General features: G+C 40.8%; 1 protein-coding gene across 3 annotated transcripts; it reads left to right on the top strand.

Moving 5' to 3' along the window:
• The first annotated feature begins 8,427 nt into the window (after positions 1-8,427).
• LOC133018501 (myosin-7-like) lies at positions 8,428-19,420 on the top strand. 3 transcript variants are annotated; one of them, XM_061084873.1, is made up of 36 exons: positions 8,428-8,628; positions 9,290-9,433; positions 9,707-9,863; positions 9,968-9,995; positions 10,115-10,202; positions 10,528-10,620; positions 10,741-10,804; positions 10,924-11,022; positions 11,150-11,253; positions 11,388-11,526; positions 11,603-11,721; positions 11,849-11,998; positions 12,075-12,245; positions 12,323-12,632; positions 12,721-12,788; positions 12,871-13,076; positions 13,151-13,274; positions 13,382-13,518; positions 13,607-13,862; positions 13,984-14,226; positions 14,317-14,493; positions 14,580-14,725; positions 14,803-14,893; positions 14,975-15,364; positions 15,762-15,888; positions 15,958-16,076; positions 16,180-16,376; positions 16,467-16,650; positions 16,794-16,959; positions 17,053-17,177; positions 17,769-18,077; positions 18,161-18,364; positions 18,449-18,745; positions 18,839-18,943; positions 19,097-19,192; positions 19,280-19,420. In XM_061084873.1, the coding sequence occupies exons 1-36, from the start codon at positions 8,428-8,430 to the stop codon at positions 19,418-19,420; spliced, it is 5,775 nt and encodes a 1,924-aa protein (XP_060940856.1). The 3 variants fall into 3 exon arrangements, with proteins under 3 accessions (XP_060940856.1, XP_060940854.1, XP_060940855.1); XM_061084871.1 differs by having other exon boundaries at positions 10,498-10,620; positions 12,709-12,788; XM_061084872.1 differs by having other exon boundaries at positions 10,115-10,217.
• The last annotated feature ends 4,850 nt before the right edge of the window (positions 19,421-24,270 follow it).

Below are 24,270 nucleotides of genomic sequence, written 5' to 3'. Positions count from 1 at the left end.
GCAATTATATTTATATAGTCAAATAACAAATTAGTCTCTGAATTCCGTTCAATGTGAGGACAAGGTTATAGAAGCATAGTCTAAAGAAATCAAAGATCAAACAGTGAACTTACCATCTAAATTTGAATTGAAGGCAGTAGTCGAGTCAGACTGTCTGATGTCAGCAGGGAGGTGACTTGTTATTTGCCTTGTTCTAGAAATTTGTAACTTGAATTATTTATATTCAGAGAATTGCTCCTGTGACCTTCATCATATTAGTCTATATTAGAAGATGCAAACATGTTAAAATTTTACATTATCACATAGAGGCTCATTATTGTGCCCTATGATTGCAATATAGCCCTGACTATGTTATGGAAAAAGGATAAAACAACATGGAAAACTATAGTGGAACATTTTTTGAAATTCATTTCTTTTTTGTGTAACAACCCTGAGTATATAGTTTAACATTCAATAAGACGGTTCTATTTGATCAGTCTGTAGTGCAACTGCAACTGCATCTCATCCACTACAAACTGTTACAGTACAGTCCCATTTCTGTACTGTTGCTGACATCTGCAGGCATCAGAGGGAAGTTCCATATGGTTCCCTGAAAGCAGAGTTCAGCTAAGTTAGACACACCATGTTAAACAATTTACTCTGAATGAGCTTTTAGTAATACACACATAACACAATCTTTAAGAGTATAACAGAAAAGCTTAACAAGAGAGATGCTGAGCTCTATCTTGTGTGAGTGTCTGAGAAAAACACAATTTAAATATCTAACCTCCCGCAAACAAACACATGGTGTATATAATCATTCTTAAGGATAAACAGCTTTGCTCACCTGATGCTGTTCACACAGCCTTCTCCGTTCACATGTCCTGCTCAAGATAACATTAATGTGATGTGCTCCAAGTGTTGATTGACTAATTGATGTGCATTAAATTATTCTGTTTTGTAATGAAGTTCAGGTAACAATGTTTTTTCTGCTCAGAATTGATCATATTTCAAAAGTTTCCTTGTTGAGTATTGTACACAAACACATTTTTTATTCAGTTTTTCACAAAATATAAAGAGATATGAACAATCTTAAGTTTTAAAAGCTACTTTTAAGTCTTTTAACTGACAATTCAACATTACTCTAGAACTTGTTCTGCCTAATTCTGGTGATCTATGCCTTGTCCTCCACACATTTTGAAGCTGCTATTTTAAAGTAAACATTAGTTGCATGGTGGGTGTTTAAGTTCAAATAAACCCTTCACTCACAGCTATATTGTGAGCAACTCCTGCAGATGCTCAAATACATGTTTTTGTCTCACTGTTAACTCCATTTTAATAAGTGATATTAGTGACCGCAGCAGGTCTCCAAGGTGAACAGCCTCTGGCGTGTTAGAAAAAGCTTGAATAAAGCAGATAGTACCACATACTCACGTCTCCATTTGCTGGCATGGGGTTTAGATCCATTACAGGGCCTGGTATCTGTGTGGCCTCTAGGCAGCCAGGGGAACTGTCAGCTGTAGCATTTCACCTCTAATCCGCCCTAAAACACTGACAGATGACACAAGCAGCTGCCTGTCCAACCTGCTCTGCCCCATCCTGCTACTGGAAATGTTCCAATGAACAGATCCAAAAAGGAAACACATGGATGGACATGTGTGGCTCTGGTGGGCTGTCTGTAAATTGTAGAATGGGTTTGTATTAATGTGAATTGCAGCACACATTACAGATTTTATGGTGGAATGGCTGCTGTATCCCATACAACTGAAAGTCACTAGCCCCAGGTATTTAAAAAGTCATTCCCCCCTTCAAAACTATTAAATATTAGTCATATGCTGAACTTAACAAATATTCAGTGTCATGTGTCTATTATAAAACTTTTTGTGTCTGCTTTTTTCCCTTGATAATGACGCTGCATGACTCAGTTCAAATTATAGTTAAAGTGAGCCTTTATCTCCCGGGCTACTCTGAGGCTCAAAGTGACCAGCCTCAAACACTGATTGATAGGGTCTGACTTTATGGAGCGGGTAGCAGTGGGTTCAGGGAAGGTATTAAACAAAAGGTTTATTATTATCCACCACACTCAAAGTATTAATAAACTGCATACATGCTTAATGCCAAAACGATGAGAGAACGATGGTGAGTGCAGCTTTCAATGGAAAGAGCAGTCGAGGAGGAGTGGACTGGAACACTCTAAAGCCTCTATCACACTAGATTAAAAAAAATACACAAACACCCACTGACATTTGGCTCTTGTCTTCATTGTGAAAGGACTACTGGCAACAGTTCCCAGGTCAAATGACTCTTCAGTGGCCAAGGTATTTATTGGCTTCAGCTTCGATCGGCAGTGATGGAAAGACAAAATCTTGGTGAAGACACAAATGATTGCCTCCTTTTTCACTTAAGAATTTTCTTTGACTCTTTGCCATCTCAGCCCAAAACACACAACTCATATATTATTCAGTACAATCATATAACATTGTTCGGGGGCAATATTAAATTATTGAGCTCATAAAGTATCTCTGATGTGACGGGTTAGGGTTAGGGGTTAGCCCCTAACCCTAACTGCTTCTCTTCAGTGAGCAGTCTGATGTCAGGTGGTTGTGATGACATGATACTCGTTGTTGGTTTTAGACAAAACAACCAAACAAATCCATACCTTTGGTAGTTATGCAGTGCTACAGTAATTCCTCCTTCATATCAAACTCAGCAGTGATGTAATGCACCAAAATGGTTATTGGGTTATAGTTGTTGTGTCTGTTGTTTCACATCAATCCAGAGAGAAAAAATGGAAATGTGTGTCCTGTACTCTCCCTTTATTTCTATATTTTTACTTATAGTATACCATATTGGCAATAAGAATTGTTGGTTGTTTGAGACAAACTGGAGAAACTTTGTATAATTTTATTTTGTCTGGATGTAGCAGCTATGCAGCGGCATCAAGGCTATTTCAAAAATTCTCCGTTGAAATGAAGGTTCAGCTTCTTAGCGATTATCTTGCTCACTGTCATGGTCTCTGTTAGAATATGGTCTGGTGATAACTGCTTGTTGGGCATTAAACTGTTTGGGGCCTTGCATCTCAGCCAGTTTAGCTGCATGTTTCAAGCTGTATCAATGCACAAGATTGATCTTTTTCATCACTGTGAGCGGCTCATTCTAAACTATGGACAGACTAGAACAGAGCAAACAGTCTCTAACCAGACATTTTGGATGATCGATCCCAGTTTCCCCCATTCCATGTGCTAAAGTGTTCTTGGGCAAGATACTGAACAGCAACCCTAAAGATGACCTGATGTTTCTCATTTCACAAACTCACATCACAGAATAAAGGCCAATTATTTACAAATTTTCTAGTGTCTCTGCTTACTTCAGAACAATGGCGAGTGTAAAGGCTCTTATATACTACTACGTGTCCGTTTCTCGGAGAGGTCTCAGCGGGGGGCGAAGAGTCTTTTTGATTTTTACTTCTCCGACACAGTCCGTCGGAAAAAATTCATCGCCAAACCCATAGGTGGCGCAACGTAAGACGAGCTCAGAGAAGCCTACCCCATTTGGGAAGAAGAAGTCCACGTGTCTCTGTTTACATGTTAGCCTGCCTCCCACACACTGAACCATGGCAACTAACAGAACTAAATAAAGTGACACCCAGCGGGTCAAGATGCTGATGTAATCGTTTCTTAGCGAAGCGGTTCCCCGGTCTTGTTTCCGAACTGTGTTGCTGATTCCACAGCTTGAATCTGCTTGAGGCTACATGTAGCTAGAATCTACCCGGAGCTAGCTCCCCCCCCAGCTTCCACACACAGTCAGCAGGGACTCCCGGCACTAACAACTACTATCCAGTGTTTGCTTCTAACCTGGCGGTATTATAGAAACAGTGTCATGATAGAAGTGAAATTTAAGTCGTGACGGCAGGTTCTTGCACTGTTACCACCGCAGTTAGTATGGTGGCTAGCCTAGCCTGCTAGCGCCGTTTTGAAAGCTCGTTCTAACCGTATGTGACCGTGCACACATGCCCTCAGTGCTCTAACGAGCCACCGTCAGCCGGACAACTCCGCTGGCTTAACACACACGTCACATTAATCGTAGAATCATAGTTGTGTTCGTGTTTGTTGCTACAAGTAAACAGGAAGTTTGAGGTCCGGAAATACGGAAATGACGTCATATGGAAATGATGTCGTTCGCGGACCAATCACAGCCAAGAGCTGTCCGTGGGGTCTCCGAAATAAACACGTACAGTTAGAAAAATCAGACGTGTACGAAAAGCTGTCCGCAGCGCTCGGAGAGGGCGTTCCACGACGGATAGGGCGGTCTTATCTGTCCGTAATAGAAAAAATGGAGAGGCATAAATTGGCCTTAACTAATCACTGCTCTGCGGTCTGCGTTCCCTCAATGCGTATTTAAATGTTAGATGAGGTGCACGTCAGGGTACAGCATAGGGCTCTGTGTAGGCTATTGGCACGGCTTCAACCCAGAAGCTAGAATTGTCCTTAGGTGTGTTCATATCGACTGATACGGCAAAACACACTCCTGCACTGTAAAAACCCATTTGCTGCACCTAAAACAATACCTCTGCCTGCTGCACTATCCCTCACCTGAATTCTGTGGAGAATATGTTGCTATTGTGAACACATCTGAGCAGAGAATCTCCTGCTGAGTTGTTCATGTGTTAAAGAAAATCTTTTTTAAGCAAATTGTACTCACTTGATTCTTACTGTTCTGGGTTTGTACCCTCATGGTTGAATGCACTTTGTGTAAGTCACTTTGAATAAAGGCATCAGCGAAATGAAATGTAAAAGGTGGCTGGTGATAAACAACAGACTGGTGGGAGAATGAGTGGAGAGGGTGAGGTTAGGTGAGGGGAGATAACACTGGGGTTACAGCAGGGCAGGAGGAGGTGGCTGGATCTGTAATGACAGGAGGGTGAGTATGAGTTACTGACATTAAATGAGAATTAAGAGGCCTGAAACTGTTCGGGTTCTAAATTCTAAAAACATCCTATTAATGCAGTTAGTTCACACTAATGTAACACCATAAGGAAGTTTGGGCTAAGGATATGTGATACGCCCTACATCCACAATTGGCCAGAATCAAGTAATGATTAGGACCTAAATTTCAACTATTTTTTTTTACAGGTTATAAGACATTTGGATGGGAGGAATTCCCATGTTAGCCTGATCCTGAAGCTCCACTTTTCAAGAATTTCCACTAACTCAATGTCCTGAGTTAGTGGCTTGAAGAAAAAATATTCGCTCCATGTGAAGAAAGAAGTTAAAGTGATGGGTATAAAATAGCCCATTAGGAAAATGTGTCTGCAAAATGAAAATAAGTGTAAACTATGCAGAAACAAAAGGCACTGCTGGTGCTGGAGGACGGGGAGCAAGGAGTCTGCAGTTCTGAGTCTGGCCTAGCAGTTGACCTATCAATAACAAAAAGTCTGCAATCAATGTCTAAATCTATTTTAAATTATCTATAGGGCTATTTATGCTATAGAAAGGTACAAATATGAAGAAAAAGTGAGGGTTAAGAGTGTCCTGTGCTCTTCACTTGAGCCAACAGGAAAACCATTGAAAACTAAATCAAGCGTCAAGATCTAGTCACCCCATGACTTGTCAAATATAAACACACATATGCTTCTTTTCTAGCTGGTGGAGACGGTCTTCCTCATTCCATGTACTGAAGTGTCCATGAGCAAGACACTGAACCGCAAAATGCCTCTGATGGCTGTGCTGACAGTGTGAAAGTGCTGCACATAGATACACGTGAATGTGTGTGTGAATGGGTCAATGTAAAATTGTACTGTAAAGCCCTTTGAGTAGTCATCAAGACTAGAAAAGGTCTATATATAACTTATATATAAATACAGACCATTTGCTGTTTGTGCTATACTTACTTTTTTGTCATTATTGCTTTAACTAGAAAAAAACAAACTTAATTGAATTTAAATTGTGAGCCTGAAGTGACAGTAGAGTTCTTTAGTTTTCATCACCAACAATGTCAATGAGGTAATTTAACTCTGAAGTTGTGGTCACTTCAGAGTTTCTGTATCTAACAAGAATGTCGCTGTCTATGTCCGTACGTGTGTGTCAGCTGTATGTCATCGTCCCGTAGGCCTTCATGCTCGAGGTCATGACAGAGCTGTCACTGAATTATTAGCAGTGGTTGTTGACAGGATGTCAATGACATGTAGCTTGAATGGCCCCCAGTGTATAAACAACACACCTTAAGCCTGGTGGAGACAAGTGTTCATTTACAGGTTATCACCCAACCACTTAGCCCTGCTCTTATTAAGGAAGGAGTGATCTGGACACCAATTAGCACCTGGTGAACGGAAGATCTGCCACAGCTACAGGGTAGTCTGTGCAAATTAATCCAAATATTGTCATGAAGATATGGTTTTGCCGTAGCACTGCAGTCATGTATAGTAATATCTCGGAATACAGTTTTATAACTAAGGGACATTTCAAAATAACCCCCGCTGTGGGAGATTACTGAGAAATCCAGACCTTTCCTGGTACCTACAGAAACAGCATGACTAAAGCAGCTGAAGGCCTTTAAATAGAGCAGCAAGTCAGACCAGTGATATGGGATGGATGCAGCTGTTTGCCACCAAGCATAGAAAGAGCATCCTACCTGAATTCATCTTTAAGCAGGAATTACCTATGTCATTATCATCAAATGACCATTATTTCCAATATAAGTGGCTGTTGGTCTTCCTCTTACCAGCAGGTCAGGTGAATGTTTGTTTGAATGGGTGAATGGCATTAATTGAACGATTGATTGAATGGCAATGGCTTTGAGTGGCCATCATGATTAGAAACAAACAATATCAATATAGACCATTTGCCTGCTCTGCTCAATACAGCTGAGCTGAGTACACAAAGAATAGAATATAAATTAATTGTTCACTTTAGCTGAAAATTATCTTCAGATCACCAATAAACAAGCAATAACATGAGGTCAGACAATCATAAAAACAAGCGACAATATAAATCAACAAAAACATCACTTAGCAAATAGGCTTAACTGAAAAAAACTTTTTAAAAAAACGTAATGAATTTTGCCCCCTTTCTTATGAGATTATTTTTCATTGCATAAACACTTTCCTTACCCTGACAACAGTTGCACACATACCACATACGTTTGTGATTAGAAGGCCGTCACCAGATAAATCTCTACATTTAAAATGAATCAAAACTTAGTAACTAATTTAATTTTTGACCTCAGTACCATTAAAAACAAAATACCTGTCTTGTTATGACATGCTCGTGTTTACTCCTCCTCACTGACAGAATCTGGGTTCTGTCCACGACCAGTCATCACTTGGTAAAAGAATTTAGGACATGAGATGATAAAAAACAAAAAGTTTAGTAGAATTAGAGATAGAGCGTCTATGCTTGGGTGAGTCACTGGCGAGTTATGCTGAAAATTTTTCCTGGCTCTGCTCCCAAAAAGTCACATTATTTGGAGACAAACAAGCAGAGAGGGCAGCCAGACATCATGAGGGCCATAGAGAGCCCTGTCACAAGAGATGAAAGTGATGGTGTGTGTGTGTGTGTGTGTGTGTGTGTGTGTTTGTGTGTGTTTGTGTGTGAGTGTGTGTTTGTGTGTGTGTGTGTGTGTGTTTGTTTGTGTGTGTGTGTGTGTGTGTGTGTGTGCGGTGTGCGTGTATGAGGGCATGATGGTATGTGTGGTACTCGTGTACCTGTTGATGTGTGTGTTTGTTATCAGGTCAGGGAGGCACCCTTGGCCTTGTAAGGCAGGGTGATCTGGGGTTATATATTTGATCTCTGCTGCCCTGCAGGTCAGTAGCTGCTTCGTCTTCTTCACCTGGCCTCCGTAAGTCTGAATAAATAGTTGTATTTTTATTCACAGATGCTGTTTTCACAATTTGTCTTTCTATTGCCTGAACTCAAGGTAAAGTATTTTCAAACTGATCCAATTTAAAGGAATAGAGGTGATGGGTAATACAGAATTGACATAGATGCTTAACAAAATATGCCTTTGTTAGTTATACTTAAACATTTTTCCTAACTAAGTTGGACAAATTATTTTAAAATTATATCTGTTATTACTACTCATGTTGATGTGCGTCAGCTAATTCAGACATGTCATACTTATATTTCTCTGTGCCACAATGCAGGCGGAACACTGGTACAGTCTCTGAAGCCTGAGCTCACCTCTCCTCTGAGTTGAACGCACAGGTAAATACTTTTTTTAAGTGTCCTCGGTATTTCACATTTGAGAGATAGAGACTGTTGGGTAGTTCAATTTATGCCCATTAGATCTTTTGGATCTTTAAAGATTCATTAAATTTGGAGAAAAGACATACATAACTAGATCCTATAAACCAGTAGTTGGACATTATCATATTACAGATGTGATGGTGTCCTATAGAGACAGAAGGAATTCCTAATCTTCTCTGCTGACTGTCTGTACTTTAGTGCAGCCATGGGGGACGCAGAGATGTCTGTGTTTGGGGCTGCAGCCCCGTACCTGAGGAAGTCGGATAGGGAGCGTATGGAGGCCTCCCTGCGTATCTTCGACATAAAGAAGGAATGCTTTGTCCCAGATCAAGTGGAAGAGTTTGTGAAGGCAACCATCACAAGCCGAGATGGAGACAAGGTCACCGTGGATACACAGCGTGGGAAGGTCAGTGTTAGCATTTAGTTTTTAATATTGACAACACATCATTTTATTTATTATAGTTGAAACCATTAAATTACAATAAAAGTCTAACCGTAAAATGTCAACAGTGTAAGTGCGGTGTAAAATCTAATAATCATGGAATATGCAGAAGTACAAGACAGGTGAAATTAAATAAATAAATTCGGCCTGGCGTACCAAATGGTAAGCACACTCAAATCTACAGACTCATTGTGCCTGACGATTCAACCCATTGAATTTTGTATTAAGAGGGTCAATGCAGAGACCAGGTTAAAAGCAGCACAAGAAACACAAGATCGGAGTTTGAGTATGAATCCATGTTTGAGTCCTTGTCTGGGAGCAAGTGTGAATCTTGGTTTAAATCTGTGTGATTCAAACTGTCGATCACAGAGTGAGTGTGAATAGGATTTCAAATGACACCCTGAGTGCAGCTGCAATTAAAGTGTCTCTTGTCTCGACACTGAGCAGCTGAGTGATGAAGTGAGGTATCGCTGCAATCTGGCAAAAGCAATATATGGCATGATTTGTAATGAAACACTCGCAATGCTAACAGTAATAATGTTGCCCGAATGTTTGCTTTCTCACTAATTATAACATTTCTATTTGACAGTCACTTATTAATCAGAAAACTTCATCATCTCCTCAGAGTGTGACTGTCAAGGACTCTCAGATTATGCAACAGAATCCTCCAAAGTTTGACAAGCTGGAGGACATGGCCATGCTGACCTTCCTCCATGAACCAGCTGTGCTGTTTAACCTCAAAGAGCGTTATGCAGCATGGATGATCTATGTGAGTAAACATTAAACTATTTTGTGTGCTACTCCAAGCATGGTGCTGAAATTACTAAACTCTAAATGTGATAAAACATTTATTTTACAATGTTTTCAGATGAATATTGATTCACTTAATATATGAATACAAATAATGGACAGGTAATAAAGTAGAACTTCTTTTATGGGTCAGAGAGTGGAGGAGAATCAAAGCATTACAAAGATTTTGTCCAAAAAGGGCAAAGAACTGATGCCAAAATGGTGATGATGTCAAAATGATTGTTTTTTTCAGACCTACTCTGGGCTGTTCTGTGTGACTGTCAACCCCTACAAGGCGCTGCCAGTCTACAACCAACAAGTGGTTACTGCCTACAGAGGAAAGAAGAGGCAGGAAGCTCCTCCTCATATCTTCTCCATCTCTGACAATGCCTACCAGTACATGCTGGCAGGTACAGACTGATAAGACTATGTTATGTGCTGCTTTGAGTAACATTCATTACATATAAACATAATCAAACTTGACACTGACAAAGTTGTACTCTTGTGTTTGTAGATCGTGAAAACCAGTCAATTCTGATCACGTAAGGAATATCATACACTTAAAAAGCATCTGTCACACTATATCCTCTGGAATAACTATACATAATAATAATAATTCTACATTGTGACCCTGCATTGTTCATTCACTTTGTATTTGCAGTGGAGAATCTGGTGCAGGAAAGACTGTCAACACAAAGAGAGTCATCCAATATTTTGCAAGCATTGCAGCTGGAGGCATGAAGAAGGACGTCTCCAAAGACAAGGTGAATAATTACCTCTGATGGTTGTGTGGTTTATTTGAGCCTTAAATTAACTTAAAGAACACACAACACAAGTACACAATAACAATTCCCAACATTCAGTGGCAACTGCTAAGATAATTTCTCGATGCTGTGGCAATGAACATCGTCTACTGTTTTTACCACTAAAATTGTGTTTAATATCATTTCTAGTTTCAGAGGCTCTTTAAACTTACACAAACCAGACCAATATCACTTGATGTCACTAGAGGCAGCTATAGTCTCTATGTGTAGGATATTACAGATTGAACATACACAATGTTCTCTGTGTCAGGGTACCCTGGAGGATCAAATCATCCAGGCTAATCCAGCACTGGAGGCCTTTGGTAACGCCAAGACCATCAGGAATGACAACTCCTCTAGATTTGTGAGTTTTTTATCTTTTTGTGATTGTATCATCAATTCTATTTCAGTTCCCATAAAAATAAAATTATCAGTATGAGAAGATATGAAGATATCTTTATTAATACACACTTTATCCTTTCAGGGTAAATTCATCAGAATTCATTTTGATGCCAGGGGAAAGTTAGCCTCCGCTGATATCGAAACCTGTAAGAACAAAAGAAAATCATTTTCAAAGTACCATTATTTCTACCAAGATAATTGGTGTTTTGTGATACAGTCGATTTTTACTCAAAGCATTTTCTCTTTGTTATTTGTCAATTGTCAGACCTTCTGGAGAAGTCTCGTGTGACCTTCCAGCTCAAGGCTGAGAGAGATTATCACATTTTCTACCAGATTCTCTCCAACAAGAAGCCTGAACTCTTGGGTTAGTACAGAGCAATGTTCATATGGGGAACAAAGTAAAATAATACCCATGGATGCCATTGCCTTTATATTCAAGCTGTGTTTCCATTTGTCTGACTTTTGCTCACCCTCTCTTGTATGTCATCCAGAGATGTTGCTGATCACAAATAATCCCTACGACTATGCCTCCATCTCTCAGGGAGAAACCCAAGTGGCCTCCATTGATGATGCGGAGGAACTGATGGGAACAGATGTCAGGCTCACTTATTTTAATTCAACCCTGATATAATCACAATGACCAAATGTGTTTGTCTATAAAAACCAATGTCACGACAGAAATGACGTTAGCTGCAATGATTTAAGAAATGATTTTGTGCTCCTTCACAGAGTGCGTTTGATGTGTTGGGCTTTACTCAAGAGGAAAAGAACTCTGTTTACAAACTGACTGGTTCCATCATGCATTATGGCAACATGAAGTTCAAGCAGAGGCAGCGAGAGGAGCAGGCTGAGGCTGATGGCACTGAGGGTAAGAAGGGCTTTGTCTGTCAGGTTGGCTCCGAACCAACTCCCAGATTTTCACAATATTCCCTGTACTTCCTCAGATGCTGAAAAATCAACTTATCTGATGGGTCTGAACTGTGCCGACCTCATCAAAGGTCTCTGCCACCCCAGAGTCAAAGTAGGAAATGAGTGGGTCACCAAGGGACAAAGTGTCGCCCAGGTAAGAAATCACGAATGCCGGCTTCAAACCTTGTTATCCATGAGAAAAAGGTTCAATGTACAATAAAGGCATGAAAGCTGTTTTTTATTTTGTGTTGATGTGGTTAAATATATTCCCTGTTCTACAGGTCACCTATGCTGTTGGAGCTCTATCTAAGGCTATTTATGAAAAGATGTTCCTGTGGATGGTAATTAGAATCAATCAGTCACTGGAGACCAGGCAGCCTCGCCAGTACTTCATTGGAGTGCTGGACATTGCTGGATTTGAGATCTTTGATGTGAGTTATTTACAATAAACTTAGGCCTCTTTTTTCTATGACTGGAATGATACAAACATATTTGTTCCCTTTTCAGTACAACACGTTTGAGCAGTTGTGCATCAACTTCACCAATGAAAAACTGCAACAGTTTTTCAACCACCACATGTTTGTGCTGGAGCAGGAAGAGTACAAAAAGGAGGGCATTGAATGGACTTTCATTGATTTTGGTATGGATTTGCAGGCCTGTATCGACCTCATTGAGAAGGTGAGACAGAGACATAATAAAAAATTAAGAAAAATATGGTCTGTTTTCTTCATTCCACTTATATTTTGTCTCCTCAGCCCATGGGTATCATGTCCATCCTTGAAGAGGAGTGCATGTTCCCTAAAGCTTCTGATGCCACCTTCAAAGCTAAGCTCTATGACAACCATCTGGGGAAATCTGCCAACTTCCAGAAGCCCAGAATTGTCAAAGGAAAACCAGAGGCTCATTTTGCCCTGATGCACTACGCTGGAACTGTCGATTATAATATATACAACTGGCTGGTGAAGAACAAAGATCCTCTGAACGAGACTGTTGTTGGATTGTACCAGAAGTCCAATCTCAAGCTGCTCCCTGTCCTTTTTGCAAATTACACAGGAGTTGATGCAGGTACTATGATGTAATTTTCATCTATTGATGCTACAGTTTTTTACAATAGATCTAAACTCACACATTTTCTGTACAGTTCTTGGTGAAGGTACTGAAGTTAAAAAAGAGAAGAAAAAGAAGGGATCATCATTTCAGACTGTGTCCGCTCTTCATAGGGTACTGTATGACATGCTATTGATATGGTATTTTTTATATGAGTGAACAAGTATATGTAAATGTTTGCTTCACTATATTACAGGAGAACCTGAACAAGTTGATGACCAACTTGAGGTCTACTCACCCCCACTTTGTACGCTGCATCATCCCCAATGAGACCAAGACTCCTGGGGCCATGGAGAACCCGCTGGTGATGCACCAGCTGCGCTGTAACGGTGTTCTGGAAGGAATCAGAATCTGCAGAAAGGGTTTCCCCAACAGGATCCTCTACGGAGATTTTAAACAGAGGTATTACCTAATTTAAGTCACATACGGCATGATTAAAAAAATATAAAGATAAAAAAAATTCTAAAATTTTCCAGATACCGTATCCTGAACCCTGCTGCCATCCCTGAGGGGCAGTTCATTGACAGCAGGAAGGGAGCCGAGAAACTCCTTGGGTCTTTGGATATAGATCACAATCAATACAAGTTTGGACACACCAAGGTATCATCTGAAGATTTTTGAAAAAAGGATTAAAGTTTCAGGTAGATGAGTCAGGTCAGGTAGATCGAGAGGATTACAAAAAGTCCATTAACTATTGCTATCTTTAGGTGTTCTTTAAGGCTGGATTACTGGGTGTGCTTGAAGAAATGAGAGATGAGCGGCTCTCCAAAATCATCACCGGTATTCAAGCCAGATCCCGAGGGCTTTTGTCTCGTATTGAGTTTCAGAAAATTGTGGAACGCAGGTATCAAGATTACGTTGGTTCGTTCAACAATTATTGGTTTGTGATATATTTATTTAATTAAAGCTTGTATTTTCGTGGGAACTTCCAGGGATGCTCTATTGGTGATCCAGTGGAATGTCCGATCCTTCATGGGGGTCAAGAATTGGCCCTGGATGAAGCTGTTCTTCAAAATTAAACCTCTGTTGAGATCTGCTGAGTCAGAAAAGGAGATGGCCAACATGAAGGAAGAATTCCTGAAGCTGAAAGAGGCTTATGCCAAGTCTGAAGCTCGTAGGAAGGAACTGGAGGAGAAAATGGTTTCCCTTCTCCAAGAGAAGAATGACCTGCACCTTCAAGTCCAGTCTGTAAGTCTAATCACAGGATTTCTGATGATTTAATGTCACAAACTGCACATTAGCATCGATCATCTGTCTTGCAACTCATCATTTGTTTATAACTTATAACAGCTTAACACTTTCATTTCAGGAGCAAGATAATCTGTGCGATGCTGAAGAAAGATGCGAGGGGCTGATCAAAAACAAAATCCAGATGGAAGCAAAAGCTAAAGAGCTGACAGAGAGGCTGGAGGACGAGGAAGAGATGAACGCTGAACTGACGGCCAAAAAGAGGAAGCTGGAGGACGAGTGCTCTGAGTTAAAGAAAGACATTGATGACTTAGAGTTAACTCTGGCAAAAGTGGAGAAAGAGAAGCATGCCACTGAGAACAAGGTACCACAAACACTAACACCAATTAAATGACTCGGTGTCCTAAATTTGGTCTGTGATGAAGTCCTTAATGAAAATATCTCCTGGTTATAGGTGAAGAACCTGGTCGAGGAGATGGCAGCTCTGGATGAGATCATTGCCAAGCTGACCAAGGAAAAGAAAGCCTTACAGGAGGCTCATCAGCAAACACTGGATGACCTGCAGAGTGAAGAGGACAAAGTCAATACTCTGACCAAGGCCAAGGCCAAGCTGGAGCAGCAAGTGGATGATGTAAGAAACAATATCTTATACCATACAGATGATAAAGTAAGTATTGACAATTAAACTCAATAATGTTGTAATGATGTCAAATTAAGCTTGAAGGGTCTCTTGAACAAGAGAAGAAAGTTCGTATGGACCTTGAGAGAGCCAAGAGAAAGCTGGAGGGAGACTTGAAGCTCACTCAGGAGACTGTTATGGATCTAGAAAATGACAAGCAGCAGTTGGAGGAGCGACTGAAAAAGTAACACCATATTTTTTACCCTGTTTATTCATTCTCAATTATTTTATGAAACACACTAACTCAACAAAATTTTGCAGGAAAGACTTTGAAATCAGTCAGCTGATTGGCAAATATGAAGATGACCAGGCCATGATCATTCAACTGCAGAAGAAGATCAAAGAGCTGCAGGTAAAAAGCGTAAGGATGTCAATTAATTGTGAACAATTTTTCACAATGTTGCTACACTTAAGCATGTTGTTGTGACTTAAGGCTCGTGTTGAAGAGTTGGAGGAAGAGCTTGAAGCAGAGCGAGCTGCCCGAGCCAAGGTGGAGAAGCAGAGAGCAGAATTGGCCAGAGAGCTGGAGGAGATCAGTGAGAGGCTGGAGGAGGCCGGTGGAGCCACATCTGTTCAGATTGAGATGAACAAGAAGAGGGAGGCTGAGTTCCTGAAACTGCGCAGAGACCTTGAAGAGGCCACTCTTCATCATGAAGCCACCGCTGCTACACTCAGGAAGAAACAAGCTGACAGTGTTGCTGACTTGGGAGAGCAGATAGACAACCTGCAGAGAGTCAAGCAGAAACTGGAGAAGGAGAAGAGTGAGCTCAGACTGGAGCTGGATGATGTGGTGTCCAGTATGGAACACGTAGTTAAGTCTAAGGTACATGTTCTTGAAGGTGCACAAGTCAAATTTCCACAATGGTGCAGCCACCTGACAAACTGATCTTCTTTTTAATTAAAATTTAAGATCAAGGTGAGACAATATGAATAAACTGTCCTGATTCAATGTGAATTTAAAGTTGTTACTCTCCGTAGGGAAGCTAGGGGGTGACATCGGTGAAGACATTGCCTGTTTTTAGTTACTGCTCCACTTTACAAAAAACTAAAATGGGTCAATATATGCATAATCACCTTTTGCATCTCTGTGCTAAATTTGTTAGTGCAAAATAATAATAGCAAATATCTTGAAAAGCAGACATTTTTGTCATCTTTTGTTTGACTAAAGCTGAATAGTTGTAAACATTCCCTGTGAATTATGGTATATATTTATTTTGAAGACTATCTTGGAGAAGACCAGCAGAACCATGGAGGATCAAATGAATGAATATAGAAACAAGTGTGATGAATACCAGAGATCCTTCAACGACTTCACCACCCACAGAGCGAAGCTTCAAGCAGAGAATGGTTAGTATTATGCTCTTTTCATGTTTCACTTTATTTTTAAATGCTTCACTGGATTGTTTGCCTTTCTAGATGAGCTATCAAGACAGATGGAGGAGAAGGAATCTCTCGTTTCTCAGCTGACTCGAGGAAAGAATTCCTATAATCAACAACTTGAAGATTTGAAAAGACAACTAGAGGAGGAAGTAAAGGTATTGGGATTTACTATTAAACCATATGTTTCAATTCGTTTTTAAGACTCAAAAATAGTTTCATAGTTCAGAGGGAATACCCACATTATATAATTTAATCCAGGCCAAGAATGCATTAGCCCATGCAGTGCAGTCCTCCCGTCATGACTGTGACCTGCTCAGGGAGCAGTATGAGGAGGAGCAGGAGGCCAAGGCAGAACTGCAGCGCAGCATGTCCAAGGCCAACTCTGAGGTAGCTCAGTGGAGAACTAAGTACGAAACTGATGCCATCCAGAGGACCGAGGAGCTGGAGGAGGCCAAGTGAGTCAAACATATTTCTACTTCCAACAATTGAGCAAAGTTTAAAACCAACTAACCCTGAATGAATTCTGTTGTGTGAATGAACTCCAGAAAAAAGCTCACACAGCGTCTGCAGGATGCTGAGGAGGCTGTTGAAGCAGTGAATGCTAAATGTTCCTCTCTGGAGAAGACCAAGCACAGACTGCAGAATGAGATCGAAGATCTTATGGTGGATGTGGAGAGGTCTAATGCTGCCGCTGCTGCTCTGGACAAGAAGCAAAGAAACTTTGACAAGGTATCAATATTTTGTATCATCCCGCAAACATATTTAATATCTTATGCTGTACATCTCATTAGAATCCAAGGGATACATAGCCTATAAATAAAGATCTTTAATGTAGAAACTTTCAGACTTTCAACTTGTATCTGAATGTGTAGGTCCTGTCTGAGTGGAAGCAGAAGTATGAGGAGTCTCAGTGTGAGCTGGAGAGCTCTCAGAAAGAAGCCAGGTCTCTGAGCACTGAGCTCTTTAAACTGAAAAACTCCTACGAGGAGTCTCTTGATCATCTGGAGACCCTGAAGAGAGAGAACAAGAATCTGCAGGGTAACGTATCAATCATCATGTTTTAGCAGGCAATCCATACAATTTACAGTTGTAAAAAACAAACCAGCAAAACATGACTATTTTCATACACAGAGGAAGTTTCTGACCTCACTGAGCAACTTGGTGAGGGAGGAAAAACTGTTCATGAGTTGGAGAAGATTCGTAAGCAGCTGGAGCAGGAAAAGAGTGAGATTCACTCTGCCCTCGAGGAAGCAGAGGTAGGACTAGAACCTCATATCCACAGAGAGTTTTTTACTGACATATGGTCTCTCACTGAGCACTTTATTAGGAACACCATTAGAATGCTAGATAGCTTCTCCTTTTTCTTCCAAATAGTTTCCGTTCTTTACCTCAAGAGTTCATGAAACCAGTTTACGATTGTTACTTTGTGACATGTAGCATTATCTGGCAGGAAGAAGGTAGCCATTAGAAGGTAAACTTATGTGAACATAATCAACAGCAAAACCCAGATACGCTGTGACATTCAAAGCATGATTGATTAGTATTAAGGCCCAAGGGTTTCAAGATAGCACTCCTCCGAACATACTTCTGACACAAGGCAGGTTGGGTCCAAGGATTCATAATGTTGATGCAGAATTCTGACCCCACAATCTGCAGCCTGGACAGGAATTCAGATCCGTCAGACCTGAATCTGCATGTTTTATGCTGCCACGTGATTGGCTGATCAAATGATTGCAGGAAAAATCTGGTGTTCCTGACAAAGTGCTCTGCAAGTGTATAGCACATGCACAGTCGCAAAATCAGCTCTAAATATGTATGGTTTAACAAACTCCTGATGTCTATCTTAGAGTTCCCTCGAGCATGAGGAGGGCAAGATTCTGAGAGCCCAGCTTGAGTTCAACCAGATCAAGGCGGACATGGAGCGCAAACTAGCTGAGAAAGACGAGGAGATGGAACAGAGCAAGAGGAACCTGCAGAGGACCATTGACACCCTGCAGAGCTCTCTTGAAGCTGAGAGTCGCAGCAGGAATGAGGCCATGCGTCTGAAGAAGAAGATGGAGGGAGACCTCAATGAGATGGAGATCCAGCTCAGCCAGGCCAACAGGCAGGCAGCTGAGGCCCAGAAACAACTCAAATCTGTTCATGCACATTTGAAGGTAAGAAAGGAGGCTTAGCATTTCATATTTGTTGCCTTACTCATCTGGTAATTTTGTAACTGGAAGCTTTGAAAACTTTCCAGGATGCTCAGCTCCAGCTTGATGACTCTCTGAGATTCAATGAAGATATGAAGGAAAACATGGGCATGGTTGAGAGACGCAATAACCTGCTTCAGGCTGAAGTGGAAGAGCTGAGAGCTGCTCTGGAGCAAACTGAAAGAGGTCGCAAACTTGCTGAGCAAGAGCTGATGGATGTTAGTGAGAGGGTGCAGCTACTGCACTCACAGGTAAGACAGATACTACACTTGTACTTTTAAATGTTGCCTTGTATTGCACTGTATAATATATGTGACCTACATTTATAAAAAAAGAATACCAGCCTGATCAACCAGAAGAAGAAGCTGGAGGCCGATACGTCCCAGCTTCAAACTGAAGTGGAGGAAGCAGTGCAGGAGTCCAGAAATGCAGAGGAAAAGGCCAAAAAGGCCATTACTGATGCAGCCATGATGGCAGAGGAGCTGAAGAAAGAGCAGGACACCAGCTCTCACCTGGAGCGTATGAAGAAGAACATGGAGCAAACCATCAAAGACCTGCAGCACCGTCTGGATGAAGCTGAACAGATCGCCATGAAGGGAGGCAAGAAGCAAATGCAGAAGCTCGAGGCCAGGGTAAGCCTTTCTGTTACATTTGTAAGGTTTGGTAGGCAATTATAAAGGAGAAGCTACTTGGAAAATCACTTGAACATTCTCGTTCCTGGATAGATAAGGGAGCTGGAAAACGAGGTGGAGATGGAGCAGAAAAAAGGCGGTGAAGCTGTGAAGGGTATCCGTAAATATGAGCGCCGCATCAAGGAACTTACCTATCAGGTTGGTACCATGTTCAGTGGGGTACAAACGTTTCAACTTATTTACTTGAGTGGGAGACTGGTCCTGGACTTTTTAAACCATCATCATCTTTTATATGCTTGTGTTGTTGAAATATATATAAAAGGAAATTAAGTTTGTAACCTGTTTCGATAGACTGACGAGGACCACAAGAATATTGCCCGACTCCAGGATCTAGTGGACAAGCTGCAGCTAAAAGTCAAAGCTTACAAGAGATCTGCTGAGGAGGCTGTAAGTGTGGAAATACGTGGTACATTTTCCCTCATGCCACTCTACAATAGTTCAACTAATGTTATTTGTTTAATTCGACTTATACAGGAGGAACAGGCGAATGTTCACCTTGGCAAGTTCCGCAAGCTGCAGCATGACCTGGATGAGGTGGAAGAGCGAGCTGACATCGCTGAGTCACAGGTCAACAAGCTGCGCGCCAAGAGCCGGGACGTGGGCTCAAAGGTTTGAAGCATGCATTCTGTAGTAGGTGCCCAGCATCTGACCCTCTGTTGGCTACAGGCTTGTAGGCATCCTTGCCACTCAGTTATCAGCACAATGGATATTTAGCTTTGTGGTACTAAAGCAGCACTAATCCAATGACCTAACAGCTGTTTCTCTTCTTCTCCCTTTCCAACTCTAATGGCTGCAACAGAAAGGCTTTGATGAGGAGTGAACCTTTGGAGTCGTCAGAGATACTTTATCCTGCTGTGTATCGTAGATCCCCTCAACTATCACTATTCACAACCTGTAGTGTCTAATAAAATATATTCAAGCTGTTGCACATCATTCTGAGCTTCCTTCTTCTTTTTTTGAGAATTAATGCTTTCATCGGACACGATTAAGGAACTATTGTTATGTATGAGATAGCTGGGATGGGCTCTAGCTTCCCCTTGACCCTCAAAGGATAAGCAAATATGATGTTGACCAGTCAGTATCAACAAAGAACTAAATATATACAGTATTCAATTTCCTTAGGGATACAAGTGTAATAAGACTGAGAAAAAGGTTTGAGCTAAATTATGATGCAGAGTCATCCCAGATTGGAAAACCCAAGGACACATTACTTGGGGCATCAGTGAACCTAAAAACCAAAAATTCAAGGTGAGGTTGTGGCTAAACCCGTGAGACATAAAAACAAATCTCTTGTTCTTAAAATAGTGTTTCAGATGTTCTAGGACCCTGGGCCTCAAGGTCAAAGACAAACCAGTGCTTATACACAGGACTAACATAATCCCACAAATAATCTCTCAACTGGACAGTGAATCCTATTCAAGGCTACCTGCTCCTCCAAAGGGCTTTGGAGGTTTTGTGAGGATCAGAATTCCAATATACTGCAATAAATAATAACAAACAAACAAAAATACATGTTCACGTGGACACACACACACACTACTTTTAACATTGTTTAATGTAATGGCTGATCAGTGTAGATATAATTTAGCCTGTTCAATTGAATTGAATTTTTTAGATGTACTGTTAACCTGTATTCTTACAGTTTAATACCACAAAACATATTTTCAGTGGGTTACTGGCATTGGGTAAAGTGCTGGTTTTATAATGTAGGCAATACACTTAGAAGTAACATTGTGGTATCATAAGTAGTTTGCAGTAGTACACAGACAAATGGATTGTTATATTCTCCGCTAACTCTTCTTGCCTTGGTGCTGATGTCATTGCTGCTGCTGTTGGAGACGATAGGATAATGATTTAAGCCAGGCAGAGGAGGAGAGGGAGACCCTAGACCTCTGTGTTATATTCAGGGAGTCCCATCTCTCCTCTTATTACATGTCATGTCTTTAACTCCCTGAGCAGACAAGTTGGTATCTGTGAGCTAATGAAAATACATTCACACCTGCCCATAAAGAGGTGCAGCATGTAGAGCGCAGAATGTTCTGAGGATTAACAGCAGGATCAACAGGAAATCTGAGCTCATGCTTGAATTAATACAATGACTGACCAGAGATGGAGCAACCCACTGCCTCTATAATTAGGTAGATCACCTTAAACACTGTGTATGATGCTTATGGTCTTATTTCAGGAGTTAAGTGCAACCATCTGTGATGCAAAAAGCAGTTTGCTGCTATCACTGACTTGCAGGGATTTAGTTAATAGCTCGTTGGTTTATGGTTTGACCCACATTGTCCTAACTGAAGTCTCTCTAGGGGAAATTCCCCAGCACCACAGATGACAGTATCAACTTGTATCTAAAAAGATAAACTAATCATTTACCAAGAGCAGCAATCATCAGTTGAACACGGACAGAACTCGAACTCAGTAGAGCGCATACTGCCACCAAGGCCCTTAAATTCAATCCAGCTGAACCAAATTGCCCATACAATGCATTCATTATTCCCAGGGCAATCTGTGAAAATGTCCGGAAGTGCAAGGTTAAGGACAACGTTTTTTTTTTTAATTGAGGAACAGGTTCCTCCCTGACTCATAGTGCATCCTTCCGCATCCAAGTTTTTGTGGAAACTTCATATTCCTTCACATTACTACTATTCTGACGGAGGTACAAAACACTGAAATGGAGAAGGGCCCGATTTAGTAGGGAGCTTCGTACCCATTACAACACTAAACTGCCCCTGTGAATAGAACTTGTGAATGTTTAATGTTGCATGTGATGTTCGGCAGGTTGCCTCTGTTCGGTGGGTTGTCTCTGCTGAGCTGCATCCTTTTGTGTTGATTATGCTAAAATGACTGTGAAAACAAATCTAGTCTAAATCTAAATCCATCCAGCAGATTTTGCGTAATAATTTATAACCTAACCAACCAAAAAAGACATGGACAGGAGTGAAAACATGATCCCTCTTGGTGGAGGTAAAAATGGCAGAAAATCCATATTATCCATATCCATATTCCATATATCCAACTAATATTTGGTACATAAGCACCACAGCAATGACTCATCTGCAACAAATGCTAAGAAAGAGAGTTTTCCACTTTTCAAATTGAAGTTGCACAATGGGAATTTTGTCGAGATCCTCCTGTTAACAGACGTTGGCCATTATGAGGATCATTATCAAGTGCTGAAAACCTCTTTGAAGAAACCCCTTCACCCTCTCTCTGCAAAATTATGTTTACATTAGCAGTTATTTTAAGCCTTGCACTGCTGCAATGTGATGATGTACATAACATGAACTGCATATACTGTGTCAGCAACAAATTAGGGACTACAACAGTTACAATGACCTTACAAGTGAAACCGTTTTAAGTTACTATACATAGTCTCTAAGAATCCCATATACAGAGTAACAGTAGGCGTCTGTGTATTAACACAAATTTACGAGGTAACGATGCGTGTTTGTTGTGATATAAACAAAGCATTCAAATCCTGTTTCCTTTATTGAGAAGGCGTTTGACCTATACGGTCAGCGTATCTTCACCCTTTAATGGGGGCATGGAATTTCTCACTTCCATTTGGCGCCCTGACACCGGCTGTCAGTAACTGTTATCAGGATGGAAATAATCTCAGCACTTTTCAGCAGCTGTTGACCCTCCTTCTATCTCTTAACCTTTGAAGTAGCTGTGTTCACTGTTGCTGACAATTGGCCGTGCATAGAATAACAATGTGCTGCAAGTAGATGCACTGTATGAATGTGTGTGTGAATGGGTGAATGTGAAACTGTACTGTAAAGCGCTTTGAGTGGTCATCATCAGACTAGAAAAGCGCTATATAAATACAAATCCATTGTAGTTGCTATACTATTACAAAGTGTGTTGTTTAAGTTTTGTACAGTAGAGATCAGTAAATGTTATTGTAGTTGGAGCAAGTATAAGTGAGCTTGATGGACAGCACGTTGATCAGATCATATTTACTTTTTGAGCGAGAGAATTTTAACCTCATCCGTCGGCTGAGCAGCCACAGACTTCACATAGCAGGGCACTTTTAACATGGAACATTCAAACATGATGGTCAGTGGAATAGACCCCTCGTTCTGAGTAACTTTATATCACACAGAATGCAGCGTGAGGCCGGCCATCATCTGCAACAGCTGACCCTGCTGCAGAAAAGAAAAAAGGCCCTTGCGGCTCTTCTCCTCAATCAGTGCAGGCTTCTCAGCAGGAATTTCACACAGTTATCTTTGTCATCAAAGACACAATGCCATGTCAACAGCACTGTAACTGAGGGGCCAGCTTTTGCTAGTCGCTGCCTGATAATGGGAGAAGGCTTCCATAGTGACCTTGGCATCACATTGGATTATACCATGGTGGCACAGCCGTCTATTGTGTGTCATCATTACACCCTTTCAGTGAATCTCAAGCATGTCACCTGTGGCAGACCTCGGTCTGTGCTGCCTCGCACTTGTCGCCTGGATAATCTCACAGACTAATGTTCTTTATTTAGACCACCCCACTTGGTATCTGATGGCTGTTTAGGTTACTGCAAAGTCCACTCTATGATAACCAAGAGCAGTTTGTTGCTAAGACCTCACTGTGTCTGAGCCCTCTGGGAAATTCTGACCTATACATGAATCACATACCTCTCTAAAATATCTCCCCAGACATTTCCTTGCCTTCCTTTGTGTTTAGATAACAATACAAGCAGTTTACAGTTATGGAATGCTTGGTAAGATGGTAAACCATCCACAGAATGTGAATTATCCTTTAGATCATCATAACTTAACATTAAACCATCTGTTAGCACATGAGTATATATATTTTTTAGCAATGAGGCAAAACGAAACTGATTTATAAACCCCAAATTGAGCTATTTTCACTATGGCTTCAATCTATATTGTATAGTTCATTAACAATGAGTTTGTTGTAGTTTCCTGCTGCACAGTTATATGTTATAAAAGTTCAAATTATTGAATTATAGAAGACAAATTTAAAGTATGTTTTCTTTGTTTACAGTGTTAAAATGGTTGTTTAATCCCCCCCCCCACACACACACACACATTTTAATTGTCTACTACATTAGTAATTGTGAATCATGTTTGACTGACCTGCCACCTGAGAATAAAAAAAATACAAAAACCCTTTCAGTGAAAGGTAAGAGGTAAATGTAAAGTAAAAGTAAAGGTATAAATATGCTGAACATCAAATTTACAAAATATTTATTTTAGGATGCTTCTCTTGCTTTTGTCGAACAACATGTGGTTTCTTTATCAGGAGCTCACTTGAGGGATGTGGAGAAAGGAGTTCCTCCCTTGGTCTATTTAAAGGTTCCATTGTGGTCCTCTGGCTGCTTGAGGATACCTATGATTAATCACAGCACTGCATGGAACTCCTAATATGGCCTCGTCAGGAGACCAGTCCTGTCACTGATAAGACATTAACCCGCTGATTTCTATATTACTCTCTGCCACTCATTA

This window comes from Limanda limanda, chromosome 13 (assembly GCF_963576545.1).
Source record: "Limanda limanda chromosome 13, fLimLim1.1, whole genome shotgun sequence".
Classification (NCBI taxonomy): Eukaryota; Metazoa; Chordata; class Actinopteri; order Pleuronectiformes; family Pleuronectidae; genus Limanda; species Limanda limanda.
Note: the sequence above shows the minus strand (reverse complement) of the source record. Positions and strands in the feature narration are given on the sequence as shown.